Source organism: Strigops habroptila, chromosome 7, assembly GCF_004027225.2.
Source record: "Strigops habroptila isolate Jane chromosome 7, bStrHab1.2.pri, whole genome shotgun sequence".
NCBI classification, from domain to species: domain Eukaryota; kingdom Metazoa; phylum Chordata; class Aves; order Psittaciformes; family Psittacidae; genus Strigops; species Strigops habroptila.
This window is the reverse complement of record NC_044283.2, coordinates 11736333-11762699: the sequence shown is the minus strand read 5'-3', so window position 1 is coordinate 11762699 and position 26367 is coordinate 11736333. Positions and strand designations below refer to the sequence as shown.

General features: G+C 38.1%; 1 protein-coding gene across 8 annotated transcripts in view; it reads left to right on the top strand.

Moving 5' to 3' along the window:
• The window catches only part of SORCS2 (sortilin related VPS10 domain containing receptor 2), a 548756-nt gene that overhangs the window by 443441 nt on the left and 78948 nt on the right, over nucleotides 1-26367 (top strand). For all 8 annotated transcript variants that reach the window (XM_030491464.1, XM_030491462.1, XM_030491463.1 and 5 more), the window contains 5 exons: nucleotides 2974-3038; nucleotides 5192-5310; nucleotides 9957-10046; nucleotides 20266-20445; nucleotides 25327-25473. In XM_030491464.1, coding sequence (XP_030347324.1) covers nucleotides 2974-3038; nucleotides 5192-5310; nucleotides 9957-10046; nucleotides 20266-20445; nucleotides 25327-25473 — 601 coding nt within the window. The remainder of the gene's footprint in view (nucleotides 1-2973; nucleotides 3039-5191; nucleotides 5311-9956; nucleotides 10047-20265; nucleotides 20446-25326; nucleotides 25474-26367) is intronic.

Genomic DNA, 26367 nt, shown 5'->3' with positions numbered 1-26367 from the left:
CAAGTAAAACAAAGAAAGAAAGAAATAGTCCCGAACTGCTGAGATTTTCATTGCAAACTACTGTGAGAAGAAAAGTAGGGAATTCTAACCAAGCCAAACAAAAAACCCTGCTGAAATTAAGAAAAAATAGATCGTTCCTGATAAAGTGCTTATTCTACTGGGGGAGGAAGTTGATGCTAAAATGTCAACTAAAAAGGAAGAAGCTGTTCGATTATCAGGGTCTGTTGAGTCTGTGCTTTATAAGACAGAATAGGTCCTATCCTAAAGCCAGCTGAGGAACAGTAAACTGTGCTCAGGTTTTTATCAATCAAAATAGAAAGAACTATTCCTAAGTGCTTGTAAAGCTGTGTAAAGGGACTTTGGAGTTTGTAAACTCTGCTCTATAGCTGATACTCAAAAGTAGACTTTGAGGGTGTGATATCTTCAGTGAGTAAACAAGAGTCTTTGCTGTTACAGCTCATCTGTCAGAGTAGTGAAAAACACAGAACATGTTTTTGAAATATTCTGCTTGATTAATTTTTGCCTTTCAGAATGGATAAACTCTGCACTTAAAGGGTGCATCTCTTTACACTTGTTTAGAGATCTACGGGTATAGCTTAATGGTCATTTCTTTTGGCAGCCTTTTGGCTTACATCTTTAAATTAGAGAATTCCTAACGCTGAGACCTGGCAAGTTCAATTGGACAGCTGAGGCAGTGAAAGAGAAGCAAGACTGGGGACACAGAATGGAGTGGCTTAATCTGGTAGAGCAATGACAAGAAATGCTTGTCAAACTGAAGCACTAAACTGTTGTACTAAACCTTTATAGTCAATGGACACTGTGGGAGGTGATCCAGCTGGTTTAGGAATAGAGGACTTACCTTTGGGAAGTAACTGTTCTCCTGGTTAATAAAAAGTAGTTTTAAAAGGAGGGGCAGGAGAAACGTCTGAACTTCAGGGACAGAGAGCTATTAGTTTTTCCTGGCTGGCTTAAAAAAACCCTTCCTTGTAATTTATTCACATCTACTCAAATAAAAAACTAAAGGAGAAAAGTGGTCTGGGTTGGAAACTTTCATTTTCTGTGTCTATAACAGTGTTCATTAAAACAGATCAATTACAGCCTCTTGAACTAAAAGATTACACTGGAAACAAGATTAGGGGCTACTTGTGCCAGCCACCACCGTTAGAAGGAACATGGTAGACATGAGATTGTTACCACTCTGAGCTGTTGAAAGAAATATGAAAAGGTGAAGATACTGACAAATATCTCAAACTGTGCATATGAAATCATATGTGATAAGTTACAGATATAAGAGGTTATTTCAGAAGTACCCAAAAACTATCTTTGCATTATTGATGCTGATCAGCATGTCAGTCTGAGACTCAGAACATTTCAACCCGAAGTTTCTGTTAGTTGGTGGTTCAGCTGCATGAGGCCCAGCACAAAAAGTAAAATATTCATAAAACATAATTTTCTTCCCTCAAAATGCTGGCTGCAGTTGTTTGGTGTTGTGAGTGTCTAGAAAAATATATAGAGCACACACAGCAAAAAAGTTCACATCCCTTGTCTGTGCTCATATCCATTATTATCAGATCTCAGTGAACAGAACATCTTCTCTGACTTAGTGTGTTGCCTCCAAAATACTAGAATAGTTTGTGTTTCAGAGACCAATTTCTTGGTAAATGCAAGATTTTTCTGTGCATTTACTAAAAAATTCCTGCTACAAGTTTCCTTCACATCTTGTGGCTTGGCGGGGTCTTGTCCCTCCTCCTCCCCTTCCTTCTTTGGATTGATCATTTATCTGATTAGGGAAAAAGAGCATATGTGATGATTTCTGGTTGTTATGCAGCAGTGGAAATCATCCAGCCTCTTCCCCTTGGCCTGTGTTCCCAAGGAGCCACCAATTACCGAGTCTGAGTTTCAACTCTCCTCATAAATCAATGCTATTAAAATCATTAAGCAGTGATGTAATTTCAATCCAAAGTATAGCTTTATTGCATTTTATTATCAATAATTGTATCAAAATGATAATTTTCTCTTAAGTATTTTAGTGGGCTTTTTAAATATCTGCATCCAGCTGCACTTTATCACTCAATGTATCTCCTTTGCATATCTTCAACTCACATCTGCTGACTCGATGGACTCTTACCATGCCAGTGAAAAGCCCTGTGAAGAGCAATGTGGCTGTACTAATGCGACTGGAATCTGCTTTGCTTAGTGACAGAACAGTTGTCAGCTCAAAACTTTCGTTGCAGAATCTGCCCGAATAATGATGATGGAAGGGCCAGAAAAAAACATACCTGAGGGTAGAAAACTCATCTTTTGGCTTATATCTTATATCGTCTTGGCTTATATCATCTTTCGAGTATATTTGACATGGGAAATAGTATGAGAAAATCAGCCTGTATTCCCATTACACCTTTTATTTCTTCCTTCCTTTCTTCATTTCCTTTCTTTCTTTCCTCCCTTTCCTTTCTCTTTATCAGAGTGGAATCTTCTCTTGAATATACTAACCAAAGATATACCAATTTGTTATGAAAGCTATGTGTCAAGTGTAAGATATTTCTAATAAGAATGCATTTTTTTAGCATTAAATCTGCCTTGTAGTCTCAAATGTCAACCGTAATTGCAAAAAGATGCTCTTGCCAGTGCATGTGTATATCAGTGTTTGTATATGTATCTCTCAATATATTTCTCAATTTATGATTATGAAGTTTTGTTTCCAATTTTGTGCCTATTTCTTTTCTCCAAGTGATCTTGTATGCATATTTTAGTAAAAGAGATTCTGAAGAAATTTAAGAAAAATATCATGTCAAGTACAGAGAAAAAATAGTTTCCATCTAGATGTTAGTAATAGGACATTATAAATGGGGTTTATTTTGATTTCCTAGCTAGAATGTTAAGGCAAGTTAGTATGAAATCCTCTTTTCTTTCATCCACATAATTACTATTCTGTAGCTGGCTCTGCATAACTTGATTATATTATGTTCTCAGGGCTGTTGCTGGAGTTGACGGAGACCCTGATTTAGTTCATATGGAAATCCAGGACCCCAGTGGAGGTATGCAAATGAAAATTTTATTATCAATTGATACCCTAGTGTATAGTCATTTCTCTCTGGTTTAGAGCATACTTTTTGGTTTGTTTTTAAACTGTGCAAGTCAGATTCATTCTCTGTTTACATGTAGTCAGCAAAGCTGTCCCATTATATAAAAATATAGTATAATTTAAAATTTACTTGTTTTCCACTCTAAGACGAATTGACATCAAGATGCTATGCTCTGTTGAAAATGTCCATTAATAGTGCAATTTATTCTGGCAGTTAAAGATTGAACATTTTTTCCTGATTTGAAATAAAACTGGTAATGCAGTGTTAGTGCTGGATAAGGGTCTGTTAAAGTGAATTGTTGCATGTGCCAGTCCGTCTGCACTAACCACCATCTCCAGGAATTTCTTCATGTTGCAGTATCCAGTATACTTTGAGACTTCGAAAGGGAAATAAATGAAAAAGCAGATTAACAGCCAGGATGTGCTGTACTAGAGTCACCATGTTTCCAAAAACTTGTACAGTTTCTTGTTACCAATTGTACTCTTGAAAGATAATTTAATTCCTTGAATCAGATCATCTAAGTTCTTAAAAATGAGTTGTAAAGAATGCACAGTTTGACTTTCCCTGATCCAGAAGCTTTTCTTCATTTCAGTCCTATTAAAAAAATTAAAATTAACATGTTAAAATCCGGATGGCAAAGTTTCTAAATCTTTTAGCACTGAGATTTCTGAGACATAGACTCCTACACAGCCCCGTCAGTTGCTCAGTTTAGAGACACTGTAAGATGATTCTTCAGGAGCTGGATGGAAAGTATTTTTTTTTTTTTTTTTATTGATCAGAAACAGCAGAAAAATTAAAACTCTCATAACTATCTCCTGGCTGGGCTCTCAACAAACTGACTTTGGGCACTTATGGTCAGTACAAACATCACCACTGATTTTAGTGGAAAGAACATCTTTGTGCTACCTATCTGATGAAGAACTGTAATGCTCATCATGTGAATTATGAATAGCTGCAAGACTTTTTGACGGCCCATTGCTGTGCTTGCTCAAGTATCCTTGTGGTGATGATTTGAACATAAGCAGGATAACTTGGATTGATTCTGGCTGCCTCTTACACAGATGCAGATTTTAAAACAAATATTTGTGTCTGTTATACTGGTTTGGCCTCTTCTAATTAAAAGTCATAAAATGTGGAATGAATTTCCTATCACACTGCAAAAATAATGAAGGACACAGGGATGCATTATTCACTCCTTCATACTGTTTCTGGAGCATGGGGAGAATTAGTGGTCTGGATGCAGGATTGTATATATAACATTTTTCTCACTGCACTTGGGAAAGTCACTCAAGTACTTTGTGCTTAGAAGCTTGTGACAGAGGGTGAGCTGTACAAGGGCTTCAATCTAGGGGAAGGTCTTTGGGCCACAGCTGGTGTAAGATACGATTATTGGCTCTGCTCTCTCTGATAAGAGCAGCGTGCGTCAAAGAAGCGGTGATGCTGTTCTGACAGCCCAGGCAGAGAGGATATTCCTCACCCATTGCTAGCTGGAGAGGAAGACAGAGGCCATAGCCACCACTGATGTAAATCAGTCCAGGCTTTTTCAACAAGGTATTAACTCTGAATATAGAAGCCTTGTTCCAACAGAGCAGTTCCAGTGGTCTGTTAATAGCGTGTCTTAACTTTCCTACAGAGCTTTGAAAATAGCCTTTAAAATTCTGCACGCTGTCTATTAAACGGAGCCTGATTCTCTTCTTGCTTATCGCAATTTTATACTGGGGTTGATATATTGATTTCAGTTATGTTGTGTCAGGCTGCTATTTCTCCAAGTGAATAATTCGTCTCTGTGCATAGGTTAAGTGAGAAAAGAGGCTCCTATTATCCCCACCCATGAATGTCTCATTCATCTAACCCCTAATCTCTCTGGACCAGCAAAATTTGGATAATAACAGGCTGCCTCCCAGGAATGATCTGAACTGTAAGCAGTTAATATATTCTCAGTACTTTGGAGATTGAAAAACTCTTGTATGAGGCTTTAATATAATAATTTTACAACTAATTCACCTGGCAAAGGCAGCACTTTCCCTACATGAATAACATTTTATGCTACTTGCTTCTTCATCCCTTGATAGCCCTGTCATATGTTTCTGTCTCTCTTCCCTCAGGTTATCGCTACATCACTTGCCAGATTCAGAATTGCTCTGATAAGACAATGACAGTCCAGTTTGCTGGTGGCACTGATCGGGATTCCCTGACTGTGCAGGATGACTACATATTTCTTCAGGTACTGCCACTTCCTGGAGACACAGCCCATTTTCAAATTCAAAATTGAAATTTTAGCTAGTGCAGCTACGCTGTAATTTAGGAGCATGGAGAAACCTGTTCCAGAGTATAAATGGTGATTGATGAATTTTTATATGGAACAAAGCATTCCCTTATCAGTCAGAAAACCCAAATCATCTTTAATTTGTGCAACCATTTGCCTATTCATATGACTGATTTTATCACTGACCTATCTTTAACTATATGAAATTTTCAAGTGGGTTGTGTGGTTCAAAGTTATTTTTTGTAAATATGCTTGTGTGTTAGGCAGAATACAAGCCTTTTGTTCTTAAGCTTGCAACCTCTTCTGGGTCATTTCCAGTGCTTCCGTAGTACAAAGTTCCCTGAGAAGATCATCCAAGGAAAGCCACTGACCGAATAGCTTCTTCATATGGATTGTCCTCTGAAGAGATTTTGCTGGGCAAAAAAACTTACGTGGCTGTGCTTGGGAAGCAAAAGAGTGAAATGGCCATAGCTGGGGAGCTTGGAACAACTTAGAATCATAGAATCATTTAGGTTGGAAAAGATCCTTAGGATCATTGAGTCCAACTGTAAACTGAATGCTGCTATGTCCGCCACTAAACCATGTCCCAGAACACCATGTCTATAACTTGTGATGGTCCAAATTACACTGGGGTTATTTCATTCCCAAACTGCAAGACCTGCATGCAGAAACCTGGGCTGGAACTCCATCAGCCTTATGGCACCAGTACAGCTCAGGCACACTTGAGAATTTTGGTGTATGTGCTTGGGACACGTCGTGATTTGAATCTATTAGAGCCACAAACTTCTCAAAGACCAGTTATGTTCTCTCTGGTTTTTAAGATTTTATAAGGGAAGTTGCTTAGTGGTTGGCTCTCATTTTTCCCTTATTTTGGTATGATTTGCTTGTTGCAAGGCTCATCTACTTATTGACTTTTGCGGTAAAGCACTATCATGGCAAAGAATAGGTCTTCCCACCACTGCTTTGGTGTACAAAGATTGACATCTTTGCCTCTTACCTGCCTTGTGGCCGTTTCTTCTAAAAGGATGTGTAAATTAATAGAGTCACAAAATATCTGTCTTCCTCTTGTTTGGCACAGAAGTTTGAAGGGCCCACATGGCTTAGAACATTTAACACCACAAAGAAACAGAAAAATGGAGTTGGAAAATAATTTTTGAATAAAAATAGGCATTTTTCAGCCCAGGTCTAACACTTATGGGACTTGTTTTGCTCAAAGGTTGTATTATTTGTGGCTCCCCCCAGGCACACTCTAAAATACATTTCACGGTGTGTAGATGGTGCAAAGTGCTTCTCACCATGTGAACTTCTGTGCTCAGCAGAATGCTGGCTGCTTCCTCTTCAAGCATTTGTTTTGCCAGATGCCTTGTATAATTGCACCTCAAGCTGTTGTTATTCTATCTCATGCCAGACATGGGCAGACGCAAAAAGGAAGTGCAACCTGGAAAGGTACACATAATCTAATAGCCAGTTGCTCCTAGCAAAATGATGCCATTATTAATGTAGTCTCCGTAGATCCGAGACATGTCAATGCCAGTAGAGGAGGTGTGCATGTATTCCACTGAAAGGGGAAATATCTCTAGTCTTTTTCTTTCAGACTTATCTGTAGTATGTAATATAAATCTCATTACTAAATTGGTTTACAGTTAACCATATCTATGTTACTGGAAGACAGAAGATAACTCTAGGATACTATAGTCACATCTGAAGTGCAGCCACCCCTGAGGTGTGATGCAGGACCCTACTTGCCTGTTCCAGTGAAACCACACAGCAGCTGCACATCTGAGAAACAGCACATTTCTGAAATCATGTGGAAATTTTTTTATCATTGCACTAAAATATTGCTATATAAGTTAGAATATTGTTTTATAAGTTAGACTCAGACTAGGGACTTCTCTTAATATCACAGCAATATCTGTCAGAAAGAAGATGGAACAGAATCATCTGTGAAAAAGAGGGCAGAGTTTGAGACTGTCTTTTTGTCCCTGGCATTGCTCACATCCCCTGAGCTGTGCAGCTGTGAATTAGAGCGTTGCAGGTCTGCATTGCTAATCCTGGTCCAAATCTCAGACTTTCATGATCTTAAAGGAAGATCTCAACCCCATTTCTTTAGTATGTCTATACCCATGAAGATCAGGAACTTTCTAATTCTCATTTCCAGTTTGCACTGACAGTCAGACAGCTTCAGAAGTGATTTCAGTAGGAGGATTAAAGTTTCAACACTGTTTTTAAGCACAGACCAGCCTTTAACGTCAGTGAGACTAGACATGGCTCGCTGCTTCAACTCTGATTCTCTCCTGCCCTGAATCATCTTGAGTCATTTAAAACGAGTGACATTAAAAAAATGTATAATGAACAAAAAGGCTATGAAAAGATGGATAAGACTGCTGTGTAACACTAATTAAATAAATGGTGAGGTTTTTGGTTTAATCCATCATTTACCAAATCACATTCTTTCTAGCACAAAAAAAGAAATTGATCTAAAGAAAGAGTGAAAATGATTACAATATTAAATTCTTTGATACACTTAAAATATTCAGGCAGGTGGAGCTGCTGTCATGCATCAACTTTATTTTTACCGAGTGTGTTAGATGGGTCTAACACTGTGAAATTGGTCCATGGTGGACCACCCTGATCATCTAGAGTGAGCGTGCACGGCAAAGGGCGGCAAGGCCACTCCTCCTTGCACAGACTGGCCCCCTGCATTAGAACGAGCGTGCATGGGGAAAAAGAGCAAGCAAGGCCACTCCTCCTGACACAGGTTGGCCCCCTGTGTCAGGATGAGTCTGCACTTTTGGCATTTAAAAAGCCCGGGGTTCGAGAGAGATCGAGAAGGAGGCGGATCCAACTACCTTTTATGGTCGACACTACCTCTGCGGGGACGTCCGCCAAAGTAGTGCCAGCCACCCCATCTCGTCATGATGCACCCCGGAGCTGGCCTCTTGGTCATTGTATAAGTGTGCGGGTCAGTAAGAATCTGTGCCTAACTTAGTTTCTAGTAGCCTTTAGGTATCTCTCTTTCCAGCTGGTTAATATCTCTGGATTTTATGTCTATTCTGGATCTTGTAATAAACTTTCTAGCATTTTGGTGTGTGTGTGGCTTATGTCCTTCTCCCCCCGGAATCCTTCGATCCCTAAAACACCAAGTGAAGTCAAGTTTACATGCTTCAGGATAAGATGTCTTCCAAATCAGGTTCCCTTTTTAAACACAAAAGTTAAGGAGAAAAGCAGTGAGATTGGAGTAGGATTTTAAATGGATTTCCTAAGTCAAAGAAAGATGAGTCTGTGCTTCTGTTCCACAATCTGATTTGTCATGGACAACCAGAGAAAAAATTTGGACATTTCATTTCACTTCTTCCATTTTCTTTTTTGACCTGTGCATTACTGCCAGGAACCCACCCTTTATAAACTTAGTGAAAATGACTAAATAGCCAATACCTAGCTGATCTGAGGCAAAAAGAACATGAAAAAAAGTGAGATATTATTTACCAAAGCCTTTAGGATATTGAGAATATACTTGGGTATATTACCTTTGCTAATCTCATCTGATGGTGCTCAAGAGGCTTAACTGGAAATGTGCCAATGTATATACAAGCACAGATTTTGATGTTACATTTCTGACTAGAAAAATCTAGCAAGGCTGTTGGTTGGTTATTTTCATCAATGTTTATTTAGAATCATCCTTTTGGTACTTTGGAACAATATTTGCGTTGGAATTTTTTTGTAAATAAGGTAAAAGTCTTAACATGACCAGTGTGTCTGCTATTATGAAGAGGAGAAAGGGGCTAATGGGTAAGAGTCATACAGTGGTGTTCCTTTTAATGCATGTTTCTGTTGGCTTTCTTTAGTGAAAATCTTCATAAGACCCAAGTAATTTACATAAAACCTAATTTTTCTTCAGTTGCACAAGAAGTTGAAATATGTGGTTTATCTCTCTAATTAAGCATGTAATCGTGTCTTCAGGACATATTGCTGACTTTCAAACTGACTGACCAATGAATTCAGAGTTGCATCATTATCTTCCATGTGACATGTCAGTATCTTCCACTGGCAAATGTTTTACCCTGTATAGAAATATTAGTCAAATATAATGAATGATTTACATAATGTTAGCGTGATTTATTTAGCCTTTTCTGTTGTACTTTGAATTGTGTTGTTAGAATACCACTTGCCCTTGAGGTACCTGGTGTTCATGGCCTGTGTAGCTCTTCTCTACCTCTTACCTGGAGGGTGCTGCTGCCTGGACTTCTACGAAAGGGCAAAGATGTGGGAGGCCCAAGGGTGCAGATATATGAGTGAGGACTGGGGATAGTGAGATGCTGAAGTCTCAGGTATCGCCCAAGACAGCTGAAATGGCAAAAGAGGGATGTAAATCACTTTTTTCTTCCTAAAGAGGAGGAGAGCAAAAGAGTTTGAGTGTGTTTGGGGTCTATTTTCTCACAACTTTGATTTATTCTTTTAGGAGTACGTTGTGTAAATTAGTCTCATGCAATAAAAGTAACAGCCATGTATTTCAGTTGCAGGTTAGAAAGAAAAACTGTCTTCCATCTCAGACTCTTTAGATTTAACATAAACTATCACAGAGTTCTATTTTTCCTTTGTTTTAGACAACATCAGCAAATCGGACCAAGTATTATGTCTCTTACCGTCGAAATGGCTTTGTACAGATGAAGTTGCCAAAATATGCCTTGCCAAAAGTAAGTATACCCATTTTTCTTTCTATTTATACATTTGTCATCTTCTCCTTCTACCTAAACTAGTTTTGTTCTTTTTTAAACTTCATTATTCTGAGATCACAGTTTCCCTTGAAAGGATTTCTGAATCCTGTTTGTGGTATATTCTCAAACCTACTGTTCTTATTTTTATTCTAGCAATGTAGTAGATCATAAACTATAGAGGGCAAGAACATACGCTAGGTTATTTGTCATCAGATACATAACAGTTTCTGAGCTTTGCTTCCATGAAGCAGTGCTACACACCCAATGGCCATGTAATGATTTTGAGTGAGTGATCTTTCGAGAATCAATTACAGTTTAATTCCACATGGTGTGTTCTGGTATAAGCATGAATAGCAATATAAAGAGAATTTTACCAGTTGATGATGCTCTGTTTCATTAAAGAATCTCAGTCTGGACTTTAATTACTTAACAGAATCACAAGGGTTTGTTGAGAGGTTCATTCAGTCTAGCATATTTTTATAGTGACAAGGTTTCTGTGTTTGCATAGCAAATTAGCATTAAAGCACAAACAGATATTTACAGATGGTCTAACTGATGCAATTGAAATTTTGTGCTGCACAGAGTGTGTTTCCTAACTTTATTTATAGTTAGAAGGCTTCTGCAGTCCTGAAATAAAATTACTTGGAAGTTTTAAAGACCCAGCCGGATAAAGCCCTCAGTAACCTGGTGTGGCCTTTGCAGCTCACCATGCTCCTGAGGTACCTGCCTTTTCATGTGGTACTGTGTGATTCTGTCTCTTACTTGGCAGAGAACTAAGACATGTTATCTTTGCATGTCTTGAATTGCACAGGTTTAATTCATTGCTCATCTAACGAAGGACAGTGGTTATTGTTGATATTGTTATAACACAAAGAATGTGCTTAATAGGGTTTTTTTTATCTTTGATTGTTTTTTTTAAGTCTGAGTGGTGGCCCAAATGGACCAACTGAATTCTGGTTTTAAATGTACAGTATATTGGCAAAATCCTCAAATCTAATCCTCTTATATTAGTTGAACAAGAATCTGAAATTTGTATATTCTCCTAGTAGCACTACAGATGTAGCTATATATTTCTCTATCTATTTTGACAAGAAATATATAGCTAAGGAAAGGTAAATAAATCAACTCTTCCACATAAGTATTTCAGTGTTTTTAAGTCCTTCAAAGTAGCCTTTATGCTTTCTTGGGAGGAATTTATAATTAGGAAAACAGCATGAGAATATCCAGTTTTAAATTTTAAAATATGCCAAACATGGACATTCCACGAGGCCGCAGCCCATGTGTAACCCATGCTGGGGTGGAAGAAAACAAGTAAGGGACAAGGGAGAAAGCAAAGAACAAGCAAGGAGCAGCAGAAGGAAGCCCTTCCACTGATGACCCCTGCACAGCCCATTGCCTCCCTGAAGGAGCTGGGAGGACACAAATTAGCACAAGGTGGAAACACAGAGTTCAGAGTAGGAAAGGGGAAGAAGAGGCATTTGATTAAGCTGAGCTTAGAGAAGGGGGGGGGGAAGGATATTTCCTTAAGTGTTTTTTATGCCTTTTTTTTTCATTAACACATAAATCAGTAATTTAAAGTGTGTGTTAACTGGCAATAACTTTAATCAGGTAACATTCCCCAAGCTGTGAATGTTTTTCCTGTGGCAAATTTCCTGAAGAAGTGCTGGCACATTAGTGCAGGTGTTGACTGTGCTTTGTGTGGGAAAATATTGTGTGTTGGGAAACAGTAGCGCAGAAATCTTGTAAGAGAGACCAGGGTATTTCTTTCTTCTGTTTCTGGATGGCCTGTGCAGGAGGAATCTGCACCTTTCCATTGCAGTTTCCTTCTCGCACCCAGTAATCTGCTGCATTTGACCAAGGCAGCACTGTTCTTTCTGATTCTGCTGTCACATAGAAGATGAATATGCTAACTCAGCCTTTTAAGAGTTGTACAAAGTGTTACGATTATAGATGTTATAGATGGTAGTTCACATTCCACATGTGAGTGATTACTTCAAGTATTCAGGAAAGTGAATTATATTTAACAAGTTGGATGTGTACTATACCTCCTTAATGACACATGCCTCTGATTTAAGTATCAATATCGCAGCACACAGTATTAATAAAGGGCATGTTATTTGGGTTCAGATCTACCTGTCTGACAGATCAGAATGAATTGGTGGAGGTTGCCAGAACTCAAGAACTGTAAGACTATTGTCTTTATAGGCATCCATGTTTGTAAAAGTGAGCTTGTGTCAGTTGTGAAGAAGAACAACAAATATTATGGGAGGGCTGGAGACAACTGCACACAATGGGTGACCTAGATCTGTGTCCCAGGAGCTTTCCTTGGAAGCAAAATCAGTTTAAGAAGTCCTCCACAGTCATTTATTTCTGCAGTCCATGATGACCTCTCTTGTGTTTGTGGGACTGCACTATAAATAAGATCAGTGTAGTGATCTCAGTGAAAAATAGGCCTGAAAAAAAAGTGTAATTTGTTTTTCAGAAAGGCAGATTAAGAGGCATCTTTATTGTAGTGAAGAAGCCTCCTCAAGGGGAAAAAATACTGAGTTGTAAAAGCACTTTAGCAGAGAAAGACCCGCTATAGTTGGGAGCTGAATCCAAATTAGAAACTGAGCTCAACTTCTTAATGATGTTGGTGATTATGTATTTGAAACAGTGCCAAGGAAAGTGACAGATATTCTGGGTTTTGAAGTTTTTCAAATCATAACTGAGTGCCTTTCTGAGAGATTTCTTCTAACCATATAGAAGTTATTTGCTCTTATGCATCTTATAAAATATATGCATCATATAAAATATGCAGAAATAATTGAAGGCAATTTCTCTGCTTGGAAAGATAGCAAAGTATGAACTAAAGGATCCAATAACCACTTTTAGCCTTAAAAGCCATTAATCTGCAAAGGGTGCTTAGTTTACTGGGCATATGCTCTTCCTGAGTGCATTTCTGACATACTCAAAAAGCGTCAGACATAACTTCCCAGTGTTTGTGTCATATATAGTCTGGATTGTTTGAAATAGTGCTGCATGCTGGATTCTTTGTCTTCAAGAATATGTTTTTTGTTTATTTGTCTTTTTTTTTTTTTTTTCCTAAGCAGATTAAGTCCAGGCTTGACTGAACAAATAAATTAGAAGTTAATAGTTTCATTTTGTATAGAGTCAATAGCTAGCTAGGAACAGGATGACTGTGTCATTTGAAAAGGGGTGCCTTTGTGTTTTTCTTAGTTCAGGCAGTACCCAAGGAGTGGAACAAAATAAACTGTATCTCTTTAGCATTTTGATGATGCCTCCAAGAGAAGTTTCTTTGATATCTACACACAACAGAGCTGAAAATTTCACCAAGAGGGCCTGGAAGCCAGACATCTATTAGAGCAGTGGTAAATCTAAGAGATTTTAACCTCTTCTGAAAAGATACTTTTTTTTTTGTACGTGATTTGGTACCTTCACATTACAGCAGAAATTTCAGATACTGAACTAAATAAGAACACAGCTCTGAAATTTCTCATCACATCATACTTCGGTGAGAATCATCTGAGTGCAATAGATATGTATCTTCCAATCCAATTTGAACAGAAGGGAAAAGATTCATATGAGCAAATTACTGATGAAGTTTTGCAAAGAAGCTGGATATCAGCACATAAGGAGTACAGCTACAAAACGTGACTGTGCAGTTGCTACTTTTATGGTGGTAGGAGATAAACAGAATAAAAGAATTTACAAAGTTGTTTTTTTTTTCTTAAGACTGATTAAAGCCAATAGCTTTTGAAAGAACTGAGTTTCAGGGTTTTTAAAGTATTAGACACAGCCTAACCAGTGGATCTGATATAGGCTATATATAATTTTATTCAGAAGCATTGAATGAGGCTTCAAAAAATCTCTTTCCAAGTGGTCTCTGTAAAGTGCTTCATGTCACTGACCAGAGTATTTGCGCAATGATTATGAACAGGGAAGGAAGACTGTAGCAAAGTCAGAAGATACTACAGGCTGGTCAGGGATGTGTCTGACATCAGAAGAGCTGTGCTCGAACACCAGGCTCTAGCCTGAAGGAACAGTGCTGGGCTCTTCAGATATTATTCTTTTGCTGCACAGATGTGTTTCATGGTGATTTTACATATGGAGATAGAATAAACATTTTCAGACTGAGCAATTAGAAAACATTATTGATGTCTCATTTTCCTTTTAATATGAAGAGGTTGAAAATCTGCAAAAAAATTATTTAGTCATTTTATATTGTTTGTATTTGCATTTGTGTTTGTATTTTTCCAAATGTACTCCCAACGAGAATCCTGAAAAGGGATAAATGTTTGTCTTCAAACATACCTTGAGGCCTCCTTACTTGTGAATCGAAGGCTGCTAAAAGCTGCTTCCAGCCAAGATTTACATGTGCTAAGTTACTAGGCTCCAGCTCCGCAGTGCCACTTAGATCACCTTTCTTGTAACACATCATCGCTCCGTATATGTACAGAGGGCAGTCGCTGGTGACCATATAATGAACAGAATTCCAATTAATTTTGTTATATTTTAGATTTTTTCTGTGCTGTTAAAAGCTAAAAGAGCTCTTAAGAGCTATATTTATTTTTTTTTTTTAGTAACATGTTCAATACTGACACTAGATCGCATCACACAGCTATCTCCTGAATTTGACAGGAGTCAGGTGCCGGCTGCTGCCAGGCAGGCTGGTAGCAAAGGTTGATAAAAATATATTAAAGGCTGCCTGTATGCTCCCCAAAACAGAAGAGAAAATTCAGAGCTGCTGTTTTAAGAAAGGAATTGTTTTTTATACTACGTTCCATGTCACCAAGATTGATTGTTCTGTGCAGCTAAAACTAGATTATAAGTTAATAACTTGTAGGAAGGGAATACAAAAATCAAGCTAAGAACATCAGGATTGCATCTGTGTGTCCAGATGGCTGGCTAGGCATGCAGGAGTGTTCCAGGGACCTCCAGCATTCCCCCTTGGGTTGTTCTCAAACTGGAGCAAGGGTTCAGCTGCCACTGCTTGGAGAGGCAGGTCTGCTCAGCAGCACAGGCTGCAGCCCTGTGCAGAGAGTCATCGCATTTGCATTGCACAAAAGTTCCTGCAGCTCTGATTGCCCTATCCTGCAGAAGTGTGGTGTGGACAAGGAGGAGTACATTGGGTTCTGGTCCTTATTCAGGATGTTGAGTCATGCTCTCATGTGACCACAGGAAAACTGGGAATTAGTTCATTCTGAGAGTTTAAGCAAAAAATTTGTTAACAAAATTGCTGACCAAACCAAGGAATCTGTTACAAATCGTAGTAGTTTTACTGAGGGAATTTTGAGTAATTATTCTGAGTCTTCGTCACACCTCTGTAAATAAACTGCATTGATAATGACCTCCTTTTATAAACTGATACAGGGCATTCATTGATTCTGCATTTGTTCATGCCAGCTACAAAATCTTAATGTGAGAGCTTTATTGTCTGTTTTATCCTACTGCAATTCAGAAAGTTTAGTTCTGAAAACATAGTGTGTAAAAAGCTTCCTTCATCTATTTCAATCTCTGTATGCCTTTTCAATCTTGTGAAATAGGCAATGCCATGAATTTTTTGGGGTAAGCAAGATAAGAGAGAGTACAGGGGGGAAAATAAACACAAATAAAAAGTGAGAAAAACCTATTGCCTTAGAGATAAGTTAGTCTTTGATATATTCATGGTAATAGGAATCTCCTGTACATGCCTTTTCTCAATTACATATACGCTTTTTATTTGATTATCACTTAGTGCTCTTCTGAGGGGCTCGAAATAAGCCCACTTCCTCCTTGCCTTAAGTCTGAGATACACGTCACTGTTTGAACCAGAGGTTTTCTTCCAAAGTAGTCTGTATCGTTCAATAATAGATGTAACACTTTCAAGAGGAAGATATTTTGAGCAGTTTTATTCTTTCTCCCTAAATAACCATCAATCTTTTGAAGCATGTATTCCCTTCTCTGTCGAGCTCCCTCTCACTTTTTCAAGGATTCTTTAAATGGGTCCATTTGTTAGCAGCAGAAATAGCAGGAGAGATTCCTGCAGCCCTTTTGTCAGCAAAGTTCTCTCCAGGCTTTGGCCGTGTGATGATTGTGAAGGACTGAGGCTATGAGAGCTCATTTAGCAAGGCTCTTAGTCTCCCAAGAACTCTTCCTGTGCTTGGGTAGCCCCTTCACCACCCCTGCCATCTGCCACTCTTGAGGCATTGGCTAAAGTTGTTCCTCTGTGCCAGGCAGAAGAGCAGTTTGCAGCTGTAGCAGGACTACTTATCCAGTCTTCTGAAAGTCCATTGGAATGGCTGTTGAACAAAGAATAAAGGGGAAGAAAATAGAAATACAGGTAGTAGTGGTGTTTGATGCAGGAGAAATACACCTTTGCTGGGCTGTGTCATGGCAGTAGGCAGTGAACCTGAGCTGTAGCAGCTGTATGGATCCCCAGTCGTACAAATTGATCCAAGGTAGGTTCAAGGAACTTGTATTTTCTTCACAGTGTAACTCATTGATTTCTCTCCTTGCACTGTTTTACTCAGCCGGACAAGGAAGATTAGGAAGATTATCTCTGGGATATGTGCCATCCGGTTAGCTTGAATGTACTGAAGAGTTTGCAGGGGTATAAATATGGTGCATTTGGAGGTCAAGGCTGAGACTCCACAGCCTTGAGTGCTTACATCTGTTGTGCTTCTGATACATTTACTCAAAAAAAGGTGTTTTGGACAATACAGCTAGTACCATTTCAGAACTGTACAAAAGCTTACAGTCTGAGAAGATGAGATAAAGTAAATGGAGAATACTGGTATTTGGGAATCACAAATTGCCATTGGTGAGCTTGGGAGAAAAAAAAAGAGAAACATGAGAATGGCAAGGGAATGGATGCTTGGGCAGCAAGATGTGGAACAGAGAAGACATGGCAGACCGGACAGAGCAAAGGTAAAGCAGTAGAAATGAGAGAAAGGATGTCCATGGAGGAATGGGCATGCAAGAGAGGAAACAACATGCTTGCTACAGCAAATATGGAAAATTATGCTTTCTTGGGGCACCTGAAAGTGCACAGACTCTCTGATTTGAGCATGGAAATGAAAGGAAAGCATACTGAATGTATGCAAAAAAAGCAGTCTGGAGATTAATAAAAATCTGAGTAGCGACAGTAAGGAATGTTCCAAATCCTGAAGATCTCTCACATCAGTAAAGAAGATCTTTATAAATGCATATGGATAAATCATGTATGAATGGCATAATTACAGAAAAATTAGATGATCAGCAGGACTTTCAGTAGCCTGCAGAATGTGGAGAGAAAAAACAGGAAGCCTAGCAAGAAGGCAATTGCGGTAGTCCAAGCATGAAATCACCAAAGAATAAATGTTTTCCTTACAGGATTTGCTGAGATTACAGCTTAAGGTAGTATCTGTGACCATGACTTAGATAAAGCAATAAAATCTTGCATTCCTTCTGTGAAGATATTTCTTCTTTCTCAGATATCCCTGCTATTTAACTCTTTAGTGACAGTAAATTCTATCTAGCAATATTTGCTGACATCCCATCTTCATGTGCTTGTCATCTGTTGAGCATTGGGTAGCTGGGCTGAAGGATTGGACTTGGCACACTGAAGACATGGCCTCTGTATTTGTCAGTCAATTTCTTCTTTCTCTTTTTAAATTCACTGTTCCAGGATAAGAATTATACAAGAGTGACAGGACTTTGCTTTAGCTAAATTTTCAGCAGTCCGTGTCATCCAGGATTTTGAAAGTTAAATTTAAGAATCAGGCATGAAATTTGCAGTTTTCTTTACTTTGTCAATTAATTTTCCAAGAGGGTTATATCATGACTGGGCAGAAAGTGTTGTGCAGGATTATTGCAAGGTAGGACTGGTTTGCTTCTTGAGAGAAAAGAAATCATTGTGAAAGTAAAATAGTGGTAAGGCTGAAATGGAAATCTGAAAATGTAAATTCTGAATGGAAGGAAGAAAGTTCAAGACCATGAAGGACAATTTCACTTGCTAAAACCAGGATCTGTTATGTTCTTGCCTCAGGAAAAAATTGGCATCTGACAGTTTGCATGTACAAACCTCTTTATTGGTAACAGTCATTGCCAAGAGAGAACTAAACTGTCATCTGCTGCAGTAAACTTCTGTAGTCCAACCCCTCTTTCCTTCACCTGATGCCTCCAGAATTAATCTTCCTGTCCTTCTGCACCACACGTTTTGGCTCTTTGTGCGTTGCTTCCGCTGGCTCAGCAGCTCCTACCTCATCCTGAGATATGAGAACCAAAACTGTTCCCATCCTGGCAGCTCTCACCTCTGCCACCGCTGGTGCTTGGGGCAAGGAAAGCGCCATTCACTGGAGTTTTGCATTTGTTTACGGTACTGTATAAATGTTTTATTATAATAACGTAGCTGGTAATTTTGCTGAAAGCTCCTGGCATCGCATTAGAGTAGGGGTTTTACAGAGATTTTCACATTAAAAAATAGCTGTTTCTTTATTTCTTCTTTTGACTTTCTGCTTCACTTCCATCCTTACTTATTCGATAATCAGGGGAGGTTTTCTCATACTGCAAAAGAAGAGATGAATTCAGCATTAAGTGCAGTGTAATGTGTGGCTACCGGCCTCATATAGCCCTGGTTTAAGGCAGGAAACGAAGCATTCTATACACTTAAGAGGCTTTTCAAAAAACCTGTTGGGATCAGTTGATGTGTTTTGCAGACATTTCTATCAGACTTCTGCTTCTGAGTAATTTTTGAGTACAAGAAAAGAGCAACTATTCATGGAATGCTAAACAAATATCTGGTACATAGTTCAACATGAAAGTCTGAAAACAGCATAGAGCTGTCATTGATAGGAGACTTCATTTAGGTTCTTTGAGATGTCACATGTACAAATACTATAAATTTAACTAAATGATTAGTTACTTAGTAGCCAGCTTTTGTTCATATTAAATTTTTTTCCATTGTATTATTTTATTTCTATTTATGTCTTTTTTTAATCTAAGTGCGTCAATCACATTGCACGTTGCCTAAAGTGTGATTGCCATGCTTTGCCGAGTATTCAGTGTTGCAGTTACTCACATTTTCTTCAGTCTTAACTAGATTCTCATAGAATTTATTTTATTTCTCTCTTAGAGTTCTATAAAGGTTTTTTTATTATTTATTTTTTATTTTTTTAAAAATCCCCCAATTTTTTCCCAAACTCATATTCTCTTGACATTTTGATAGCTTTATTTAATATTCATTCCTTTGCCTTAGTTATTTTTTCCACTAATAAGGTGACAGAACTGGATATAGTGTCCTGGTTAAGCACCAAAATTATGAAGAGTTTAGAAGTTTAAGTCCCTGTAACTAGACGTCATTTCATATGTGGTCCGAACATCTGCCTTTATGCTGCCATATCGTACTGCAAACTCATCTTCTGTTTGTTAAGCTTAGTTCAGTGTTCTTACTTCCTGATTTATTTCTTCTGTTTAATATTAGTGTTAAATTGTTTTCCCCAGCTGTGCATTTATTTGTCTGAGAAGTTTGGAGTGAAGAAGCTGGGAAAACTGAAAGCAAGCTGCTGCAATATCCACGCCTGAAACTCTTGAGAAATGAATGCAGAATGTTGATTCTTATGCTATTACTGTTGCATATTTAAGTGGATCTGTCTACATAGATGAATTAGCCTTATATACTACAATATACATGAGCTGTGTGCATGATGTATGCTGCTTCCTATGTGTAACTGCTGTAAATTATGTCTGATCCTCTGTTCTATGTTATGCTTCACCCTGGACAAAATAGTTCTTCATTCTCTAGGAACCTGAGGATTATTTTTTAGGTTAGCTTTGTTTATGTTGTTGCAGTCTTTCACAGGCTCTCATCCAGATCTTGGAAAGCCATTTACTTCTTTTTTCCTTTTTTTCTTTTTTTTTTTTTCCTTTAATTCAAGAAGTCATTCCTCATAAAAGTCAAAGCTGAAAAGCAGATCACAGCTTTTTCACATTCATCATTTTGGTCTTCCCCAAGCTGTTTTGCGCTCTTATAACCTATAGCCAAAAGTCAGTGACTGACCACCTTGGAGTGGTGGGATACAGCATGTTGATTAGTATTGAGTTGAGAGATTACTCTTAACTTTCAAATGCATGTTTCATCCCACCATGTGGGATGAAACTCTCCTGGCCAACTTACTGTTTGTAAAATAGAAATTATGAAAAAAAAAAATAAAATTTTTGTGTCTTATTTTTTCTGCAGGATTTACAGATAATCAGTACGGATGAAAACCAGGTGTTTGTGGCTGTTCAGGAATGGTACCAGACAGACACATACAATCTGTACCAGTCTGACCCGCAAGGTGTTTACTACTCTATCCTGCTGGAGAACGTCCGGAGCACAAAGCAGCCAGAAGAGAATGTCCTGATAGATATTCTGGAGGTAGGTCTTTATCTCTTCCAATGCGTGTAGTCTGTGTGAAGTTTAAATTCTTTTTATTCTGGTTATGAGTATAATAGATTTTACATTAATGTATTTTCGCAGTTATCTTTAATATAAAAAGACTTATCAGTAGTGCATTACTAATAACATGTTTCCCTCTTGCCCTGCTAATGTGCTGTGTGCTCTAGGAGCTAGATACTTGGCATGATGTTCCATGGATGTGCAAAACCGCAATTAGCTGAGGAGTTTTTTTTCAAAATATTGAAAAGTGAAGCTGGCAGCACAATTTATTGTTGAAGTACAAAGTTACACAGCTGCCTACATAGAGCTTTTTTCCTCTAGGTGACTCAGTGGTGCACTTCCTGACTTAGAGCAGCACATTTTTTAGCGAGTTGGGTCTTAAAAAGTGATCATGTGAGCCTTGTGCTCGATGTGTCAGCTCTATCAAGCGAAGAACTGACAAAATTAGATACAGGACAGCAAATCCACTTGCTTTCAGTAGGTATCTTGTGCCAACAGCATTTGGTATGAGACAAACTTTCCTGTAAACAAATCTATCTTGTATTTTAACATCAGTGCGCTTGGCAAAGTAAAAGAGTGAAGAATATAGTGTTTTGGGAGAGTAGCACAAACTGTTCTCAATTCCGTCTGTTGATGATGACATTTAAATATAATAAGGTGTACATTTGTTCTTGTTCTGTTCTTTCTTATAGCAAGTAGGACTGGCCATTATCAGAATATTAAAATAATAGATCTTCGGTCTGACCCGGTTTGTCCACTGTTACACTCTAATCTGCCTGGTGTTAGTTTAAAAAAAAAAAAAAACAAAAAGAAATAAAAAGCTTTAAAAGTGCACCAGATTTATTTGGATACAAATCATACGCTTACAGTGATGTTAAATGGCTGTAATTAGACTCCTCTTGGTGAGGGATAATTATAGCAGTTTTTTCTCGTTTTGTCTCCTCTATCTTTGTTGAGCTTTTTATTTCCAAATGGCTGTAGTAAACCAAAAAGGTTTATCATTATCACCAATTATTTTCTGGACTCTACCATTTTATAAATGAGGGTTCCTAATGAGAGAAGCTATACATTGTGTGTAGTCACATTCCCACAAGATGATTTATTGAGAGCATTAGTTAGCATCTCTTTGCTCCTGGTCACTTCTGCACAGTATGAAGCTAAAAGGTGCGATCCCTACTGCCTATGTCACATGTAGCATGTAATTTCACATAAGTTTGTGCAGAGATGCCACCCCTGGCTGTCCTTTTGTCTGCAAAAGTTATTCACTTAATTCAGTTTCACTGATGATTTCAGAATTTCATAATGTTACTGAGGGCATATTTGATAATGCAAAAGATAGAGATCCTAGTTTATTGTGTGTGCTGGATTTATTTGTAGAGTTGCATTAAAAAGAAAATGTGCGCATGATAATTGAAAGACAATACACATGGAGCCATACAATTCAATTTTTAAAGCTATGTTTGGAATAGATTTGCATTATAGGAGAACACTTATATTTGCTTACAATAAGGAAGCCTACAGCTTTCTTTAGATAGCTTATACGATAAACAACTAGTGTTCATCTTCTTTACTAGAATGTGATCAAGTACTCATGTACAAGTAATGTATGGGCTATTTACACAGTACAAAATAGCTAATAAATATAATACATTGCAGTTCTTGAGGATGGGATTTTTTTCGGTCTAGTCTAGGTTTTCTCTCTGGGCATTTTAATGCAAGTATCCTCTTTTCGGAAGAGGAATCTTTAGTGCAACACAGAGACAGCCCACAACGGCTGACAATTTCTCTTTCCATCAGTGCATAATTCTACTTAGAATTTGTGCTGTTCGTCTTTGTTATCTTCTGCTGACTTCACTTAATCTTTTACTTGTACACCTGCTATAAAATCTTTTAGAGGTTTCTACCTGTCTGCATTAATTTTCTTTCATGTGCTTTATCTTTTTTAATATCATATTTCTTTTCATGTTGTGTGTGTGAAAGGGGAATAATTCCCATATACTTGTTCAAACACGGAAAAAAAAAGAAAGAAAAAGCATTAAGTGGCTGTCCAAAAGAGGCATGCCCTTGAAATTTGTGACCATGCAAAAGGAGCATGTCCTTGAAATTGTATCAAGTGCTGCCACAGTGAGCCAGTCACAAATTTGATATAGGCATATTTACAAAATGGGCATACTAATGTAATATTTCTAGACTGGATCTTGCTGTGACTCCTCATATAGATAAGAGCTACAAAAGTTGCAGTACACATTATTCATGCTTTATTTCCCAAACAACAAATAGTACACATTTTAATCACAAACTTATATTATATAGCACTATTTTTTTGTATTTCAGTAACTGCTTCTAATAAACACTGTTGGCCATCTGAACTGTGCTTCTTGCTACCAATAACATAGAATATTGTTTGGCTGTAAAATAAGTAATATAACAGTACCGCAATTGATGTGTCACAGATTACATAGTCATAGCAGAAAACCTGTTTAGAAAATAGGTTTGTAAGGTACTGAGTGCTTTTCTGAGAGTACTAGGGAACAGCTGACACTGTTTTGCAAAATAGGTGTTCTGAGAAATAATCCAAAATTCCAAAGAAAATCAAAAGAAAAATACTTTCGAATTTCCTTGTGTTTATCTGTCTTGGGCAGCTACTGGACTGTTCATCCGAGTAACTGAACATTCCACAGGGTTGAAACGTCTTCATTTCCATAGCAACTTATTAGTAATGTCACTCTTTTCCCTTCTTGGTAGAAAGATTCTAATCTCCCAATTTTAGATTAGGGAGCTAAGTCAAAGAGTACAGAAGCATTTGGCTGCCTCAACATCACAGTTGAATCCAGAAGGTAGATACAGTGTGCAGCGTTTACAGAAAGAGTCAGGCGTGTATGTATGTCAGTCACAGGACAAATAACAGAAAATTCTGCAGAGATGGTGAGGTATTTTAAAGCTGCTATTTTTTACACACCATAATTTTATATTAGTTACTGGTTTTTAGGCTAATGCACCACCCCGTAAAACATACTTCTGAACTTGCTCAGAAGATAGATGCCTGAAACTTTTGTACTGTTTCAAGCATTTCATTCAAAATACAACTGCTGAAGTGCTGGTTGGCTTTTATCTCATAGAGCAGCAGTGAGAGAAGTTAACCGAGACATTGGAAGAAATTTTTTCCTAACCTTTCTGTGTCTGATAGATTCAAGCACTTATGTTCCATATTCTAGAGAGGAAAGGTTACACTAGTGCTTGGTTAGCTGGGAGTGGGAATGGAGAAAAATTTGAGCCCGACTCCCATTTGATGATAATATGAAATTATTAAATATTCATTAAACAAGAATGAGAGGAAAAAGAGAGAGGAAACAAAACTATTTGTGATGCAACACTGGTTTTGCCACCCACAAACGAAGAGGGAAACCTCAGCTGCAGTCCCTGATCTAATTGTTGTTTAAATATTCAATATTGTGTTCACTGGAAGAAAGACATGCACAGAAATCGAACCCCAAGTCTACACTCTCATGTAAATGTTTGAACTGCCAGGCTTTTCAGTCGTCTTCATGGCTGTGCCATTTCTGGAAGGTAGAATGTGTAATAAAGCCCTAGCAAGATGAAAATGCTTTGAAAGTAAAGAAAGCAGGTTCCTCATTTCTTCCCTCCCCTTCTTTTTCTCACCTGCACTGCAAAGCAGTTGATTTTTATAGTTCGTTTGACTTGGAGGAGATTCTGAGCTTCCAGCATCCTCGATAAGTAAGCCAACCACACATACATGGGGTTTAAGGAAGAAGTAGCTCATGAGAGCGCAGGGTATTGAAATGTCTGTACTGAGCTTAGTTATCTAAACTGATACATATTTCCACGTTTGAGGCTGTTACCATAGCCAGCAGAACATTTTTATTCTCTGTAGATTTGGGTCACGTCCTTAGGAAAAAAGCATATGTTTATGAACAATAGTTATCATATCTGTAGTGTGCTGGAAGGGATGCCTTCTCTTCAACCTAAATGGAAACTTTTGTAAATGAAGATCAAAGGGAGTTAATAACAGGTAGTTAGAAGAAAGGGAAATGGTAAGTATTTAAAATACAAAATAAATAGTAAATACAGGAATGAATCACATCAGCAAGAGGCAAGTATTTCTGGTCATGCAAAGAGTTGGCTATCTTGTGCGTTTAGTTGTAATGAATGCTTCAGTTTGGTTACATGCCAACACATTAACAGGTTAGAGAGCTGTGCTATGTTGGAAATGGTGTATGTGTTGATAGACATTGTCAAGTATTTCTCAAAAATTCAAGAAGCCTCATAAATAATTGCAAGGGAAACGAGCACTCTTAAGGAAACCTCCAGATTTAATACAAGATCTCATCTCATGCCATTGGGTGGAATATTAACACAGAATAACTATTATAACTAGAACTAAATATGCTAAGGTGCAATTATTACAACTTTGACACTCTGAGTTGTAATAGTTTTCTAATACAGATTGTTTTGAAATAAAATAACTGAAGTTTGCCCAAGAGAAGGTAGACCCTGTAAACTTTTTTTCTTTTCCCTCAGAGGTTAAACAGGTGAAGGGAGGCTAAATGTGTAAATTACATGTAACAGGATCAGCCTTCTGACACTGAATGAACTGTATATCCTTTTCAAATACATATAGAAATAAAAATCTGTCAGTAATTTTCCTCCCCTTCCCCCTTTCTCACTTTTATCCTTTTCCTTTCCTTTTTTATTTTTTTTTAAGGTATCATTCGCTTTCCTAGTGGAGAAACTACCTGATGTACACAGTTCAGGGGCACAAAAGAGCAGTAATCAGGGATAATCCTTGTTGAAAAAAATGTGTATGTGCCAGTCATTAACTCTCTCTCTTGTGTGCTTCAGGTCAGAGGTGTAAAAGGAGTCTTTTTGGCCAACCAGAAAATTGATGGGAAAGTTACAACTCTGATAACCTACAACAAAGGCCGTGACTGGGATTTTCTAAACCCTCCAGACATCGATATGAATGGCAAACCAACAAACTGCAAACCCGTAAGTGGCTTTTTTCACCCTACCCTTTCTCTGAAGTGCACAAGGATTATTTGTATGGTAGGATGTGCAGTAGTTCCAATAGTCTGAAAGATTAGTGCTGTTTACCAGCCAGACTAATCTAGGCAAATCTACTTGTGTTGCAGAAGCAGTGGTTTTACAACCAGTTAGTCCAGTCATCTTGTAGAGTGAGTGGTTGGGACTCTCCATTGCACTGCATTTCGTATTTTAGATCACTTTGACACAAAGAAGACATTTTTTCTTGTGCGTCAACCACACAACCCAGTTCAGAATAATCATGACAACAGTCATGTGTGCCTGGAGATAAGGGGCAGATCATCTGGATATAAGAAGCTTACCAACACCTTTTCTCTTTTCATCTTTCTTTCACATTTTTGTTTAATCTTAAACCAAGGTAACCCCTTGGCTCCTTGTAAAAGGGAACTTGTAATAGTTGCTTGGAAATAAACACTGCAGTTAACTGCATGAAAAGGTCTTCCTTTTGTAAGGTGATGTTATTTCAGTTGTGCAGCTACCTATGACATTTTGTTATTTGTGAGGCTGTACTGAAAATCTTGTCTTTTTCTCACCAATTCTCTGCCGTGAGGGCTCCAAGTTCTGCATTGCTGGGTGAAATAAATGCTTTTAGTCCTGCCACTGCCAGAGCTTTGATCCCTCTGCATATAGCAGAAGTGGATGGCTGGAGCTGCTGGCTCCCTTTTGAAGACTTCAAGACTGTGCTACATGGTTCAAGCCTGCAGGGCCTAATCCAGAATGCTCAGAGACAAGTGCAAAGATTGCAGTGGCAGCAGCTTGCAGGCAGTGCTGGCAGCCTGCTCCTGGTCAGGTTGCTGTGAGCGATACAACCTTTGAGTGCCACTGCACAAAGAGCAAGAA